The sequence below is a fragment of the Phaseolus vulgaris genome, chromosome 9, assembly GCF_051622355.1.
Source record: "Phaseolus vulgaris cultivar YP4 chromosome 9, ASM5162235v1, whole genome shotgun sequence".
Lineage (NCBI taxonomy): Eukaryota > Viridiplantae > Streptophyta > Magnoliopsida > Fabales > Fabaceae > Phaseolus > Phaseolus vulgaris.
Genome location: NC_143506.1, coordinates 31244489 through 31261951, shown reverse-complemented (window position 1 = coordinate 31261951; position 17463 = coordinate 31244489). Strand labels below are relative to the sequence as shown.

General features: G+C 34.0%; 3 protein-coding genes across 3 annotated transcripts; all 3 read left to right on the top strand.

The window, feature by feature from the left end:
- Nucleotides 1–3866: 3866 nt before the first annotated feature.
- On the top strand, nucleotides 3867–8489 carry LOC137817775 (flavonoid 3'-monooxygenase). Its single transcript, XM_090295615.1, has 3 exons — nucleotides 3867–4470; nucleotides 6215–6646; nucleotides 7675–8489. The coding sequence occupies exons 1-3, from the start codon at nucleotides 4024–4026 to the stop codon at nucleotides 8314–8316; spliced, it is 1521 nt and encodes a 506-aa protein (XP_090151741.1). The 5' UTR covers nucleotides 3867–4023; the 3' UTR covers nucleotides 8317–8489.
- A 5917-nt stretch (nucleotides 8490–14406) lies between these two features.
- LOC150025264 (uncharacterized) lies at nucleotides 14407–14904 on the top strand. The gene has a single exon (XM_090295695.1). It carries the CDS (start codon nucleotides 14407–14409, stop codon nucleotides 14902–14904), a length of 498 nt encoding a protein of 165 aa, XP_090151821.1.
- LOC150025263 (uncharacterized) lies at nucleotides 14901–16083 on the top strand. The gene is made up of 2 exons (XM_090295694.1): nucleotides 14901–14924; nucleotides 14992–16083. Exons 1-2 carry the CDS (start codon nucleotides 14901–14903, stop codon nucleotides 16081–16083), a joined length of 1116 nt encoding a protein of 371 aa, XP_090151820.1.
- Nucleotides 16084–17463: the final 1380 nt, after the last annotated feature.

Sequence of the window (17463 nt, the reverse complement as noted above, 5' to 3'; positions counted from 1 at the left end):
ATCAGAACAAATAATTGTGATTAAAATATTTTCTCAAAAACCTTATAATTAAGCAAAATAAGTACATTATATATTATGATAGTAAAAGTACTTTAAAATTTAAGTAAAAATTCAATATATATTTTTGCATAGAGCATATTGATGTTTGTTATATTGAATACACAATAATATTATAGACTTAATTGATAATTCACTTACTAATCACAATCATTGAATTGAATCGAGTGAAGATTCATTTACAAGAATGTATTAGATATGCTTATTAAGGTGTTATCACTCAAAAAAATCTAGAATTATGTATAAATACGATTAGAATGAATGTAAGATAATAAATTCTAAATATATTAATGTAGGGTTAAAATTGTTTAATAAAAACTAGTTAAGTCTAGTCAGAGAGAAATAAAAGAGTAGAATGTGTTTGACATTCTCAAAATTAAGATAATAATTAATATTTATTATATAACTAATTTTTTTAAACTAATATAAATACATAGTCTTTGAAAGTCTTAAAATTGTCAGAAAATACACAAATACAATAAACACTAAGTTTTGTAAAGTGTGTATAACAATGATAGTGTGACTAATTGAGTTTTTGATATCAATCACATGATGTGGGATTTCCAACACACCATTGTGAGACTATTAATTTGTGTGTGAAACTATATATTATGGATGATTTGTTAATGCCTTGATAGCGGGTAGCCTGATAAGTCTAACAAACAATCTATAGGATAGATTCGAAATGACTCTGTACCTTATTAAGAAGTGAACTTTAAGTCTAACCAACCTCATAAAACTGATTTATAAGATGAGGTTTACACCCACTTATATATTAATCTCTAGTCAAGGTAGGATTTCCAAAAATTACTTTATTCTAATAATGAACTAAATTATTTTTTAATTTTATTTGTGTCACAATTTCAATTTCTCCTAACAAGTATTCCTTCGGGTAATGATACAGTTTTTTTTTCGAATACGTATTTTCTAAGTATATACCTGAGTTATTGCCCAGATAAATAATTTATGTATGAAGTTATCGTAAAATCGTGCTAATCATCGTTTTTAGTTTCATTAAACCAAATAAAGGTAAAGTATGATATACTGAATGAAAAATGACGTTGAATAAACTATTAAAATAAACGTTAGATATTTTCAAACAGTTGACTTTTTAAAATAAACTTAATTTTCATTTAATGTTACGTGTAAAAAGCTTTAACAAAAATATTTCGAAACATGGAACTTTTTAACGTAAATTATCTTGAACAATAATAAATTTATTTTTGTATTGTAAAAGCAACTATTCATTAGTACATGAACTCTTTTTTTTTTCTTAAAAAATAATAGTTTACATTTGATATTAACATTTAAAAAGTTAATTTAGAATGATTTATTTTCTTTAAGAAAGTGAATCAGTACTTTTAAAAGAAATAAATTATAGTATATTTCATTAAAATCATGAGTTTCACCTTGAAAAATAATTCTATCATCTAAAGCTAAAAAACTGCAAAGTTCAATTTTTTTACGATTTGTGTGTTTGTAAACTCATTGAAGATTAATAAATAACTATTAATCTTAGAGAACACATAAAAAAATGTAAAATGAAAAAACACAAACATTTTATATTTCAATTTTATAATCAGTTAGGCAGATTTATATAAATGATAAAAATGTGTATCTCCATCAAATCTAACAATTAATATCTTCAACAACTCCTTCAAACCATATCATAATTAAAAAAATATTAATTTTAAAAACTTCTCATTCCGTTCTTATATTAATACCCGATCATAGACACGTCAATCAGTATTGGAAGTCGACCCATTGAATATATTCAATATATTAAATTAAAATAAAGAGGTACATAAAAAATAGGATAATATACTATAAATTCAGTAACACACGATAAATTTTTTAATGTTTTTCAACAAAGATATTGTATTAAGTACGATTTTTAAACGAAATAATCAACCGTAAACACTTATACAAAAGTAAGATACGTTTTTATTAATATATTATTCACTCTAATACAAAACACTTATTTGATTGTTGAAAAACCGATTGAGTACAAAATGAATACGAGAAGAAATTTCATCAAAATAAACCTTTGTAAATTAACAAAGGTTAAAAAAACCTTCGTTATTTTGTGGAGGTTTTAAAATAAACCTTTGGAAATTAACGAAGGTTAAAAAAACCTTCATTATTTTGCGGAGGTTTTATAATAAACCTTTGGAAATTAATAAAGGTTAAAAAAACCTCTGTTATTTTACTGAGGTTTTAGAATAAACCTTTGGAATTTAGCTAAAGTTAAAAAACCTCCGTTATTTTGTTGAGATTTTAGAAAAAACTTCCATTAATTAAATCAATTCCTAAGGTTATATTAACCTCCACTAAATAATCTCTATTAAAACTTTTTTTCTTGTAGTGAAAGATGAATTAGAAACTATCAAAGAAAGTATGAGAAGAAATTATTTAAACAGATATTATCTAGATCTTATACTAAGTATAATACCAAATAACAATAAATAATATTATATTTTTAAAATGAACTTGTATTAATTTTTAATGAGTTTTTGTTTATTTTAATTTTTTCTTTTGAATCAAAGTCTATGTAGGAGAAAAGGGAAGGTGAAATTGATGCAGTGCTTACCTAACACTGACGCATGATTGTATGAGAAGCTGTAGTAGAATATGAAAACGTTCTCAACTAACAGTCATACCAAGACTAGTTCATTGCAACCACGTTCCTACCTACAAACTTAAACCTCCTCAATCTTTTTCCTTTTCCTTTCACTTTCAATCATATCCAATACAAAACCTAACTCATACTGCACTCTAATTAATCATTTCTTCCTTTCTTTGAGTTCATAAATCACAAAGTATAAATTTCAATTTCGTGAAATAATTGTGAAAATGACATTTCTACTGTGTACTGTGTTCTAGTTTTGGACGAAAATATTGACAAAAGAATGAATTTATGGTTGCTTTATTTTATCATAGAAAAACTAATGGTGTAGAAAATGTGAAGAAAAATATATTTCTGACATTAATATTAAAAATGTAAGCTGAAATTTCAATAAATTTTAAAATCACTGTATTTACTGTACAACAGGAAAATTGGGTGAAGAGAGAGACAGAGAGGAAAGTGAGAAACATTGAAATGTAATTATAATGAAAAATTGAGAGATACAAAAAAGAATCTTCAAAATATGCTGTTGTTGTAGGAATTTATAGCTTCCATTTTCCTAATTTTCATAAATTTTATTTTATAATTAAGAATATATAAACAAATAATGTATTAAATAATATGCTTATGATAAATTTTTACAATTATGTGTATAAATTTTTTATTAAGGAAATAATTCTTAAAAGAACATCACCAAATTAACTTTTGACTCTAAGCTTTAATGTATAAAAAAGTTGAAGTTAACTATTTTTATCATGCTAATACTCATGATAAATGTTAGAAGCACGTGAAGAAGTATCTACTAGAAAACTCAGGTTTGATGTACATACAATAAGATCCAACATAATCATAAATAATGAATAAAAATACAAGACAGCACTCAAACTCACAACAAACACATCAAATCTTAGATAACCTTAATCTCACACACTAACTACTTATTCAACCTAACTCTCAAGCATTTTAAAAGTTATTACACAAAAAAATTATAAAAATATTTTTATTACTCTTTATAATTATATAGTTACAAAATTAAATCTTTTATTATTAGTTGTTACAGATTTTCAAAACATATAGTTGATAATATATATGTTTATTAAAATATCATAAGTAGCCTCCGGTTGGCCTCCGACAACCAACCTCTTAATATATAAAAGGACAAAAAGGGACCGTGTGAATAGTTAGAACAAATTGTTAAAAAATAGTTAGAGAAAAAAAAATTATTTTTCCTTTTCTATATAATAGCAGAAAGGTTGATCCAAGCAGAGGAAAAACCCCAACACCCTACTTCTACTACTACAGTTTCATTTCATATAACACCATCTCTTCCAAAACTAACCATGTCTCCGTTCATGGTTGCCTTCGCAACAGTGGCAGCAGTTATTCTCGTACATCGTTTAATAAAGTTCTTAACGCGTAATTCTTCTCTGCCCCTCCCTCCAGGCCCAAAACCCTGGCCTGTTGTCGGAAACTTCCCACACATGGGCCCGGTGCCGCACCACTCCCTTGCCGCCTTGGCCCAAGTTCACGGCCCGTTGATGCACCTGCGTCTCGGGTTCGTCGACATGGTAGTGGCGGCGTCAGCCTCCGTGGCCGAACAGTTTTTGAAGATTCATGACTCTAATTTCAGCAGCCGACCGCCCAACGCCGGAGCCAAATACATCGCTTATAACTACCAGGACCTGGTCTTCGCCCCCTACGGCCCGCGGTGGCGGTTGCTCCGGAAACTCACCTCCGTTCACCTCTTCTCCGGGAAGGCCTTGGATGTATTTAGACACTTGCGTGAGGTGAGTTTTCTGCTACTGCACCTACAATATTTACATATCATGCATGATATTTCTATCTTCATGTAAAAATTTATTTTGTTTTTCTTCTGTGAATGCTTTGATTTAAATTTTTATAGATTTATTCACTGTTTATAATGACTTTAAGTCTATACATGGATTCTGTGTTTTGGTTTACATTATACTTTTTAAATGGGAAAGAGCACATGCTACTTTGAGTCAGTTTATTTGAGTGGCTTAAAATGAAGAAAGTAAATAAAAAATTAATTCATTTCTAAATTAAAACGGATAACCTTATGTTATTATTGTTAGTTTTTATTTTACTACTCTTTAAGTTAATATTCTTAACTCATTTTTTTTGCTTCTAAATGTATACATGGAGTATCATACTTTTAAATTAAAACTGCATTTTTTAGGTTAAATATATTTTTTTAATGTAATTTGATTTTTATTTTTAATTTAAATTTTAAACATTTGTAATTTTTTATTAGAATTATTTAGGAGATCTAAAATTTTGATATAAGACGAAAAATAATTTTACGTGAAAATATTTAACTTTTTTTTACTTTTTCTTTTCAAAACAATATTTTCCGCTTTTCACTTTTTTATTTTGTAAATTCAACTATTTTACACCATTGACCTGTATAAACTTTTTAAAATGCTATAACTGTAGATTTTGTTCTGTGTTAGTCATAAAAGCTATTTAGGTTAGTTTATTTAAAATGACAAGCTTAGTATACTTTTATTTCTCAACGCCACATATCAGAAGCGTAAATTTTAATACCAAGACACACTTTAATTGCGAATTAATTAAAAGTAACAAGCACACCGGTATAATTAATTTCTTTTTCAACGTCACATATCTTAATCTACAAAAACTCTTTTCAATGCTTCTCACTTATGGTATATATATACTCAAAAGATTTGTCTCACTTATTGCATATGTTTTGTTTAACATTTTTTTTTAAAAAAAAAGCTTTCCTAATAGTCTTTAAAATATGTTAAAGTTTTGTCCCGAATACATATTTAAAAAAGTTAAAATTTTCAGTTATTACCAATTTTCCATTATTGTTCTTCACTATACAATTTTTTTACAAAAACTTAAATATTGTATCACTTTACCGTAAATATATAAAAATAAAATATTCATTTAATGTATCCATTAACATAATCAATTATTGTTATGAAAAATAAAATGACGTGTAGAATTTTGATGCTAGTATATTATGGAACGCGAATGCATCCACACCTTAGATTGCTTCGTTTGTGGTCTGGCATCATTCACGTCACTTCATACAAAAGTGCCACATATCCACTTCACTGTTTCATGGTCAGAAGCATGGTTATTTATTAGCCACGTCATCTTCAAAAGATCTCATAACTTTTCATGAAAATAGTTTTATTTATTTATTTATTTATTTCGGTTCAATTTTTATATATTATGATAAAATGCTTCACTATTAGTTTTCAGTATTATTAAATTACAATATTATATATTTTAATGTTAATGTTGATTACATATGATCGAATTATTATTTTAGAAATAGAAGTTGAATTGAAGAGAAAAAGAATGAAGTGTGGGATATTTTTTTTTTGTATAAAATAAGAGAAATAGTGTAGATCTGAGTTTTTGATGATGGAGATTGAAGTTGATGTGAATGACGTAGGTGTGGCAGGTGACATTAATGAAAAGTGTGATGCCTTTATAGTGTAAACCTAATTCACAAAATGAAAAACACGGTTTCAGGAAGAGGTAGGAAGATTGACACGTAACTTGGGAAGTTCTGACGCAAAAGCAGTGAACCTGGGACAAGTGTTGAACGTGTGCACGACGAACGCATTGGCGAGGGTGATGATCGGACGGCGAGTGTTCAACGACGGGAATGGAGGGTGCGATCCTAGGGCTGATGAGTTCAAGAGCATGGTGGTGGAGTTGATGGTGTTGGCAGGGGTTTTCAACATCGGAGACTTTATTCCTTCCCTTGAGTGGCTTGACCTTCTAGGTGTGCAGAAGAAGATGAAGAAACTGCATAAAAGGTTTGATGGATTTTTGAGCACCATTATTGAGGAACACGATACTTCTTCCAACAATCTCTTGAGTATCTTGTTGTCCCTTAAAGATCTGAAGGATGATGATGAAAACCATGTCACTCACACAGAGATCAAAGCACTCCTTCTGGTACTCACTCTCTCTATCACTTCATTACATCGCCCCACTTCTTAATAACCCATGTGTTTACTTCAGATTTTTGCTGAGAGTACAAATAAATCAAAAATAATGATTTTATAATTATTAATGTGATGAATTTAAAAATAAATATATATAATAAAAAGTAAATTTGTAATTAAATGATTTTAAAAAAATATTAAAAAAATTGTGATCAGTTATATGAAAAATGTAAAAAATGTGTTTTGTGATCGTATCATTATCCAACTACTTAACTTTATCTTTTTAGATTCACTGTTTTCAAAGTTCCTTAACAATCAATTATCTATTCTTTTTACTTTAATGGCCCATTTCATTTTTCTTCTGTAATTACAAATCCATAACTAACTTGTTAGTTCTAACTGCAATTCTCTGTTGAGAATCCAATGGACACTTTCTTTAAGAAATAGAAAAACTCTTTACCTAATTCCAAGACTTACTTCAGTATAATTTAACACAAGTCCTTTTCTCCACAGTTCCAACTAAATCTCTTTAATACCCTATTTCGAGGTGCTTTCCAAATAATATAATTTCATTTGTTATTTTAGAAATTTAAAACAAAAATTCAGAATTAGACAAGTTTTACATTGAAATACGAATTTAGTAAAATTTAATACATGTGATATATGTTAAATAGGACTTTAATTTTACAAATTACTCAATTTCAAAATATTTTGTTTTCATTTTTAGAAATCTAAAATAAAGTTACATAATTTCATAGTGCACTTCCACTTTCTAACACCAAAATATATTAGAATCATCTGGCTCAGAGATTCATTATTTAATAAATATGTTTGTTCTTTTTATAAAAAAATCACTTATTAATTTTTTTATTCGGTTCCGTAAACATAGAACTAAAAGAAAGAGAGTAATCAACTGTTATTTGGAGTAACAATATGAACTAATAATTTTCTACTTCAGAATTTTTTTTTAAAGAAAGAAAGTGAGCATGTTACATAAAAGCTACAAATCTCTACTTATTTACATTTTCAAATTTGCAGAATATGTTTACGGCTGGAACAGACACGTCATCAAGCACTACAGAATGGGCCATCGCAGAACTGATCCGAAACCCAAGAATTCTGGCCCAAGTCCAGCAAGAGTTGGACACTGTTGTGGGCCGAGAGAGGAGCGTGAAAGAAGAGGACTTGGCCCATCTCCCATACTTACAAGCTGTGATCAAGGAAACCTTCAGGCTCCACCCATCAACCCCTCTTTCTCTGCCACGTGTCGCTGCTGAGAGCTGCGAGATATTCGGCTACCACATCCCTAAGGGTTCAACTCTCTTGGTGAATGTTTGGGCCATCGCCCGTGACCCAAAGGAATGGGCCGACCCACTAGAGTTCAGGCCCGAGAGGTTCCTTCCGGGTGGTGAGAAAGCTGATGTTGACGTCAAGGGCAATGACTTTGAGGTTATACCCTTTGGTGCTGGACGAAGGATTTGTGCTGGGCTCAGTCTTGGGCTTCGTATGGTCCAACTTCTAACTGCAACCTTGGCCCATTCTTTTGATTGGGAACTGGAAAATGGGCTCAACCCAGAAAAGCTGAACATGGATGAAGCCTATGGGCTAACCCTACAGCGGGCTGAGCCTCTTTCAGTACATCCCAGGCCCAGGCTCGCCTCACATGTGTACTCAACATAATTTTTAAGTTCTTCACTATCTTAATATTTGTTGTTGTCCCTTCCTTTTCTTAACGTGAAGTTTGGTAACAATAAATTTTTATTTGATGATATTATGTAATATTAATGTGTTAAGATGAGAAAAGGGAGATTTGTATTTTTAGTTGTATTTAATGTCAGGGAAATTTATTTATATATCCTTATCAATAATTTGAATATATGCTAAATTGACGAGATATCATAACTACACGTTTCCAGTTTGTTATTACACATTTTTCCAATATAATACGCTAAACAAAATTTAAAGATAAAAAATATTTTGTTATTATATTAATTAAATTAGATATTATTAGAAATTAAAAAATTATTAGTATCTAAATAATTGATAGTTAAAATTTAGTAGCTAATTAGATATCAATTTAAAAATTATTTATCAATAATAAAAATTAATTTAAATATTAATAATTTTTGTAGTCATCAAAATAGTATATAGTTTAGTCAATATAGTAACTAATTATATTTTATTTTTAAAATTAATTTTTATTTAATGATTTTCTACTAGTGATATTTGTACATATAAATGTCATGTCTTTTGTTTCTATTGCATGAAAATGACCATACAGTGAATAAATGTTATTTCATAAAAGTTTGTGTAACTAAGGAGAAATATACATGACTTTCTTGTAGGAATTAATTGAAGAAAAAATATAAGGCAAAAGGTTATAAAATTACAATTACTGAAAGCTATAAAATATGAATACTAATAGACCTGTAAACTGTCCATTAATGCAATAATAATGGTAAAATAGTTTAAGGTAATAAAATCAGAATTAATAATAATAAAATCAGAATTAATAATCAACATCCTCCCTTAATTCTGATTTGGAACAACCTTCATGCCCAACATATACAATCTGATGTTTTGATCTGCAGTATTCAAATTTGATCATGTTCTTCCCAACTTGGTCTCGCAGGAAGTGATATCGAATATTAATGTGTTTACTTCTTTGATGAATAACCGGATTCTTTGCAAGATTAATTGCAGAGACGTTGTCAACATAAATCTTAATTGGAACATCTAGATTAAAACCAATTTTAGTCATGATATTGCTAAGCCAAACTGATTGACAAGCTTGCTGCTGCTACATACTCAGCTTCACAAGTAGATAATGCAACAATTGATTATTTCTTTGATGACCACAAACAAACAATCTTTCCGATCATAAAACAATTACCACTAGTGCTCTTCCTCTCGTCTGAATCTCCACCCCAATCATAGTCTTAGTATCCGACGATCTCAATCTTCTTAGATGAAGAGTAAAATAGACCAAAAACTGTAGTACCTTTGATGTAGCGCATAATTCTATTTACAACTTGTAAATGAACTTGTCGAGGTGACTCCATGTATCGACTGACCAATCCCACAACATAACATATGTCGGGTCTAGTACACGTGAGATATCTAAGTCTCCCAACAATTTGCTTAAAGTATGTTGGATCTACAATTCGCCCATCACCTTCGTTCGTGAGCTTAATTCCTGTGTCAATTGGAGTCTTAACTGGGTTTGAATCCTGCATCTTAAACTTCTTTAAAAACTCAACAACAAATTTCCTCTGATGAATGAAGATTCCATCGTCTCCTTGGATGACTTCAATGCCCAAAAAGTAGGACATAAGATCGAGATCAGTCATCTCAAATTCCTTCATCATGATATGCTTGAAATCACCAATCATTTTGAGATTACTTCCTGTAAAAATCACATCATCAACATAAAGACATAAAATTAACAAATCTCCATAATCATTAGTCTTTGCATAAAAACCATGATCTAATGCACAGTTTTTGAATCCAGTGGCATGAAGAAATGAATCAATCCTTTTGTTCCAAGCTCTTGGTGCCTGTTTAAGACCATATAAAACCTTAGTTAGTCTGTACACCTTCTCCTCTTTGCCAGATTGTATAATACCTAGCGGTTACTTTACATAAACCTCTTCATCAAGTGCGCCATTTAGAAACGCAAACTTGATGTCCATTTGGTGAATTTTCCATTGCCTTTGTGCAGCTAAAGCAATGATTAATCTCACTGTTTCCATTCGAGCTACAGGAGAAAATATTTCTCGGTAATCATAACCTTCTCTTTGCTCGAATTCCTTTTCCACCAACCTTGCCTTGTATCTATCAATCTTACCATTTGCTTTCACTTTAATCTTGTACACCCACTTCACATCAATTGCTTTGTTTGTGTCCTTTTGGAAGATCAGTGAACTGCCATGTATTGTTTTTCTCAATCGCCATCAATTCTTCATTCATAGCCTCTTGCCATTTGGGGTGTTGAATGGAATTTTCAAGTCTCACCGGTTCTGAATCTACAAGAAAAGCAAAGTGAACTAAATCTCCATTGTCATCAACTTCATCATCAAGATTTACTTCGCAATCTTGAAGGTGTACAAATTGTCGTTGTTGCCTTCTTGGTCGCTCCATCATAGTTGCAATTGGAGCTGCAACTTCAGGTTGAATTACAACTTCAGGTTGAACTACAGGTGCTTCAAGAGTGACTCCATCTTCCATATCATCGTTCAAAACGTAAATATATCGTTTTTTTGAATCCATTTCAGTTGTTGCATTCCATTGTCATTCCTCATCTTCAGCAAATGTAATATCACGACTCACAATCACCTTCTTTGTCATTGGATTGTACAATTTGTATCCTCCATGCTTATATCCAATGAAAATGGTCTTCACTGCCTTATCATCCAAATTTGATCTTGCTGCCTTGGGGACATGAGCATTAGTAATTGATCCAAATACCTTCAAGTGTTGCACATTGGGTTTGAATCCGCTCCATGCCTCAATCAGAGTTGTGTTAGCAACACTCCGAGTGGGTGATTTGTTTATCAAATATATCGCACATGTTACGGCCTCAGTCCAAAAATAATTTTGCATACCTTTCGCTTTAAGCATGCTCCTCACCATGTCCATGATTGTTCTATTATTTCTCTCGGCAACTCCGTTGTGTTGAGGTGTGTAGGAACAAGTTATGTTATGCTGCAACCCAAGTTCTTCACAGTGTCTCTTGAACTCATTAGACTTGTACTCACTTCCTCCATCACTACGCACCATCTTAATTAGTCTGTCACTCTCTATTTCAACAAATGATTTAAATATTTTAAAGCAGTGGAATACCTCATCCTTGCTTTTTCAATAGATAAATCCAGGTTTTCGTTGAAAAATCATCAATAAAAGTTAAAAAATACTTATTACCTCCAACTGATGATATGTTCATCGGGTCACAAACATCTGTATGAACAAGCTCCAAAGGAAATTTTGCATGTCAAGGCTCCTTAACAAATGGTATCTTGTGATTCTTTCAAAAAAATGCAAGCCTCACACAATTGATCATGGTGATGAATATGGGGTAAACCATTCACTAAATTTCGTTTGGAGAGATTTTCCAAACTCTGAAAATTTAAGTGCCCAAAGCATAAATGCCACAATAACGATTCATTATTCACTATTGTATTCAAGTACTTAAAATCACCCATATGAATATCTACTGGAAACATGCAGTTTTTTGATAAAAATGTTTTAAGAATCAAACTACCTTTTTTACCAAAAATTGAGAATTGATTTTTAACTATGTGCATCACGTAACCCTTTTCGGATAGCTGTCCCATACTCAAAAGATTACTTTTCATATCAGGTACATAGAAAACATCATAGATGTACCTGTGATCACCATTCTTTAATGTGATAAGAATTCGCCATTTTTCAGTTACCGGAACGAACCTACCATCATCGAATTTCACTTTTGTGCGAAATGAGTCATCCAAATCTGCAAACAACTCTTTCTGACCACATATATGATTCGTGCAACCTGTATCCAAATACCAAGTCTGATTGTTTGGAGTTTCATTTGATGTCCCAGGATCGAAACCTGACTCTGATACCAGTTGTAGGAACTAATTGAAGAAATAATAGAAGACAAAAGGTTATAGAAACTAATTGAGCGTAATTGCACAAGATTGCAAAACTGGTGAACTAATCCATGTATTTTGATTTACTCAATAATATATATAATAAAATTACAATTACTGAAAGCTAAAATAGGAATACTAATAGACATGCAAACTGACCATTAATGCAATAATAACGGTTAAAATAATTTAAGGGTAATAAAATCAGAATCAATAATCAACATTTCCAAGGGTAGACAATTTGTCATGAGAGGATTGGAATATTTTGAGACTTAGTTAGACTTTGATTTACTTGTTTTTGCAGGGTTGGAGAAAAAGAAGTTTGAAAAATCTTGACGTTCCTGTAAAATGTCCATGTTGAAGATGTTTCATAATTCGGTAAAATCGTTGTTTGAAAATTAGATGTATTATTGGATGTTCGGTAGCTAAATTGACAATATACCTTAATATTATAATGTGTGGGTTGAAAATGCTTCCAATGCAGTATAATCTGTTATTTTGCAATTTAACTGATTATCTTTGACACATTGTGTTTGCTTCCAAGTGGGAGGAGGGAGGGGGTGTTTTTTGTGTTTGTTTCCATGGTTTTGAGAGTGGGGGAGAGGGTGAATGATTTTTTTCACTCTTCGCAAAATGAAGAGATTTGGAGGAATTGATGTGGATTATTGTATTTTTACCAAAATACCCTTTTGCATTCATTTTATTACAATATATAAAATTAAATATTATATAAATTTATTTATTATTTATAATTTCAAAAATATTTAATTATACTATTAATAAAAACATATAATTGTAAATAATAAAACTAAAAAAATAAAAATTATAATATATATCAACAATATATATAATATATAGTTATATAGAATAACAAATGAATATAATAATAAATATTATTTTTATAAATTTTAATATATTTAATAAATTTATTTCAATTTAACACAAAAATATTTTCATTATATTTTTTAATTTTTTATTAAAAAATATAAATAATTATAAATATTTAATTAATTCTAACCTACAAAAAAAATTATAATTTATTATTCAAATATTTTTTATAACAAGGATAAATTTGTAAATTTACAATAAACCATCCTCACAAATCCACTCTATCATCCCTCAATCCAAACAACCTCACATATCCTCACACATCCTCACTGTACCGGTAGGCACCGAACGAACACGTGGCCGACCGACCGAATGCATAATAAATACAACCATTTACGTAACAAGATAAGGTGGTTAAGATACACCTCCGAAAAATGTGGCAAGCTAAGGTAGTTAAGATAACACCTCCGAAAACCAAGGAGAACGTGCTTATTAAAGATATACTCACCGGGCATCCCGAGGAAAACCTAGCAAGACCTGTTCACGACCATCCTGAACCCAAGAGACAGAAAGCCCATTAGGCAATCCTATAAATACTCTGCTCAAGCCAAAGAAAGGTACGTTTTTTCATCCACTCATTGAACCACGCTTAGAATCTCTCACTTACTTGAGCGTCGGAGTGCCTTCGCAGGTACCCTCCCCCGCCCGACCGAAGGAGACATCAAGAAGGAACGACCGACCAAAGAAGAGGAAGATCGACACGTCAGCAATTATATTACGTCAATCGACCGTGCATGGGCCCCATCTCTCCACTCAGGTACAATTGGCGCCCACCGTGGGGCCGAGGCAAGATTTCAATTTTTGAGGCAAAATGGTTGCAACGAGGAACAACAACGACGCTATGGCAGAGCAGATGACTATGATTCAAACCCTCCAAACTCAGATGGAGGAATTGCGACAAAAGGGGATTGAAGACCGTCGCCAACATGAAGAGAATAGACGTCGTCAAGAGGAAGAAATTGCCTTATTAAGATAGCAAAATGCACAACTCCAGCAACAGGTTGATAATCCCGAACGAGAAGGCCAATCCCATACGGCCGACCGAACAACTTCTCGCATACCTACACCGACCGACCCCAATCCTAGTTGCAGAACTGAAGTTGTCGAAAGAAAGTTAAGTAAAAGGGGTCATCCTTTTACAGACGAAATTATCACTACACCACTTCCTGACAACTGGAGAGGCCTCACAATTAAACTCTATGACGGCTCGACCGACCCAGACAAGCATTTAAATGTTTACAAAACGCAAATGACTTTGTATACCACAGATAACAATGTGTGGTGTAAAGTATTCCCCACGTCACTTCAAGGAGAAATTCTTACTTGGTTTACAGAGCTGCCTCTGAATTCCATAGATGACTTTGATGTCTTAGCCGCAAAGTTTTCTACTCAATATGCCACCAGCCAACCGCATCACATGTTCTCCATGTCTCTCCTAGCGGTACAACAAGAGAAAGGTGAATCCCTTAGAACCTTTTTAGATAGGTTCAACAAAGCATGTATGAATATCCGAGGGCTCAAACAGGAAGTTGCATTACACCATTTGGTTTCGGCCATCCGGCCGAGTCGTTTTACTGAAAGTCTCATCAAGAAGCCACCTCAAGACATGGAAGATCTTCGCACTCGGGCAACCAAATTCATTCAAATCGAGGAACACATTGACTATCACCAACGGTTCAAAGCCGTCGGATCCGGAGTCCTCAAGGATCAAACCCCGAGCAAAGAAAGAGAAATTGAGACAGAATGAACCGTCCGGACCACTCCAAGGTTCGACCGGAACAGAGGACGCCAAATTCCCAGGTTCAACAGTTACACCCCTTTAACTGTTCCCAAGGGGCGAGCCTTAGATGAAGCATTACAAACGGAGTTAATTCCGACACTAAAACGATATCAAACACCACCGAATGCAGACAATGCTAAACATTGCCAGTATCACCGTAATTTAGGCCACACGAACGAGGGATGTCAAACGTTGAAGGACAAAATCGAAGAGCTCATCCAGGCTGGCCATTTGCGGCAGTTCATCAAGAAGACAAGAAATTCAAGATCCCCACCACGAAGCACCGATCGTTCGTCCCGTGGTGACGACCGGTCATACCGCAATGACTATAAACGCCGAACTGACCATGGCCAGGTTTCACGAAAACGCAGTGAAAGCCCCGTTCGGCCTACGCGCGCCCGCAGCGCAAGTCCTGACCGAAACGCCCGACCTCGCCAACGAGTTCGCGAAGTTATCAATATGATTTCCGGACCAGTTAGCCTGGGTGAACCAAACCACGAAATAAACTACATAGCAGGAGGCTTTGCCGGTGGCGGGTGCTCTAATTCTGCCCGAAAGAAACATCTCTGGGCCATTCAGTCCGCTCATGCTACTACGAGAAGGCGTCCACACATACCTCCGATCACTTTCACTGATGACGACTTCACAGCCATAGATCCAGCCCAGGACGACCCTATGGTGATTACTGTGAAGATTGACAAGTTCGCAATTGCCAAGACTTTGGTAGACCAAGGTAGCTCAGTCGACATACTATACTGGGAAATCTTTAAGAAAATGCGCATCTCAGAAGCAGATATTCAACTCTATAACGAACAAATTGTAGGGTTCTCAGGCGAACGGGTCGACACTAAGGGGTATATAGACTTGTATACAACCTTTGGTGAGGAAGACGGTCTCCATAAAACAATAAACGTACGATATCTTCTAGTTAACACCCAAACTTCCTACAACATCCTCCTCGGCCGTCCGTCCCTCAACAGGTTAAAAGCCATTGTTTCCACCCCACACTTAGCCATGAAGTTCCCCTCGGCAAATGACGACATTGCAACAATCCATGTCGATCAAAAAACTGCTAGAGAATGTTATGTTGCGAGTTTGAAAAGTGAGCCAACTCGGCGGCTCTACACGATCAATCCGGACGACTGACTCCCACAAAAAAGAGGACGATCCCCGACTCGACATTCAGAAAGGCGTATGTCCCGTCGCCATGTGATAGCCCTTGTAGATCTCGATCCTCGTATGGACGATCCCCGTATGGAAGCAGGAGAAGACTTACATCCATTCCCACTTCGTGATGATCGCCATGCCACACATATTGACACCTCACTGAAGCCGGACGACCGAAAAGCCATCGGCACGACGCTTGTGAAAAATGCCGATCTTTTCGCATGGACGACCGCTGACATGCCTGGCGTAGACCCGAAGGACATTACTCACCGATTATCATTGTATAAAGAAGCTAGACCAATAGCTCATAAGAAAAGAAATCTAGGAGAAGAATGACGCCAGGCCACACGTGCCGAAGCTGATAAATTGTTACAAGCTGGATTCATTCGGAAAGCACATTACACTACATGGCTAGCCAACGTAGTTATGGTAAAGAAAGCAAATGGAAAATGGCGAATGTGCGTTGACTACACGGACCTCAATAAGGCATGCCCAAAAGACTCTTATCCTCTACCTACCATTGATCGTCTAGTTGATGGGGCGGTCGGACATCACATCCTCAGCTTCTTTGATGCCTACTCTGGTTATAATCAAATCCAAATGCACCCGGCCGACCGAAAGAAGACGGCCTTCATGACCAATTCCGACAACTTCTACTATGAAGTTATGCCTTTCGGACTCAAGAATGTCGGGGCCACTTATCAAAGGTTAATGGATCATGTATTCCACGACATGATCGACCATAATGTTGAAGTCTACGTCGATGACATTGTTGTCAAATCTGACTCATGTAAGCAACATGTTACTGACCTAAAAGAAGTTTTCCAAGCTCTCCGGCAGCACCGAATGCGACTCAATCCTGACAAATGCGCGTTTGGCGTCGAGGGAGAAAAGTTCTTAGGTTTTATGCTTACTCACCGTGGCATAGAAGCTAATCCAGAGAAATGTCAAGCCATTTCCGAGATGAGGAGCCCTAGTTCCATTAAAGAAATTCAGAGACTCATTGGCCGGCTCACCGCTCTGTCCAGGTTTGTCCCCAAACTCGCAGAAAAGACAAGACCCATAGCCCGATTATTGAAAAAAGCATCTCGCTTCGACTGGTCGACCGAATGTGAAGAAATCTTCCTTCAATTAAAAACTTTTTTATCCTCCCCACCGGTCATCCAGAAACCGGACGCCCGAGAACCGATTATAGTCTACCTAGCCGTTTCAAACGAAGCTGTTAGTTCGGTCTTGGTCCAAGGGATTAATTCCGAAGAACGTCTAGTTTATTTCGTCAGCCGCGCCCTCCATGGTGCCGAGGTTCGATACCAGACGATTGAAAAGGTAGCCATGGCTCTAATCATTACAGCCTGACGA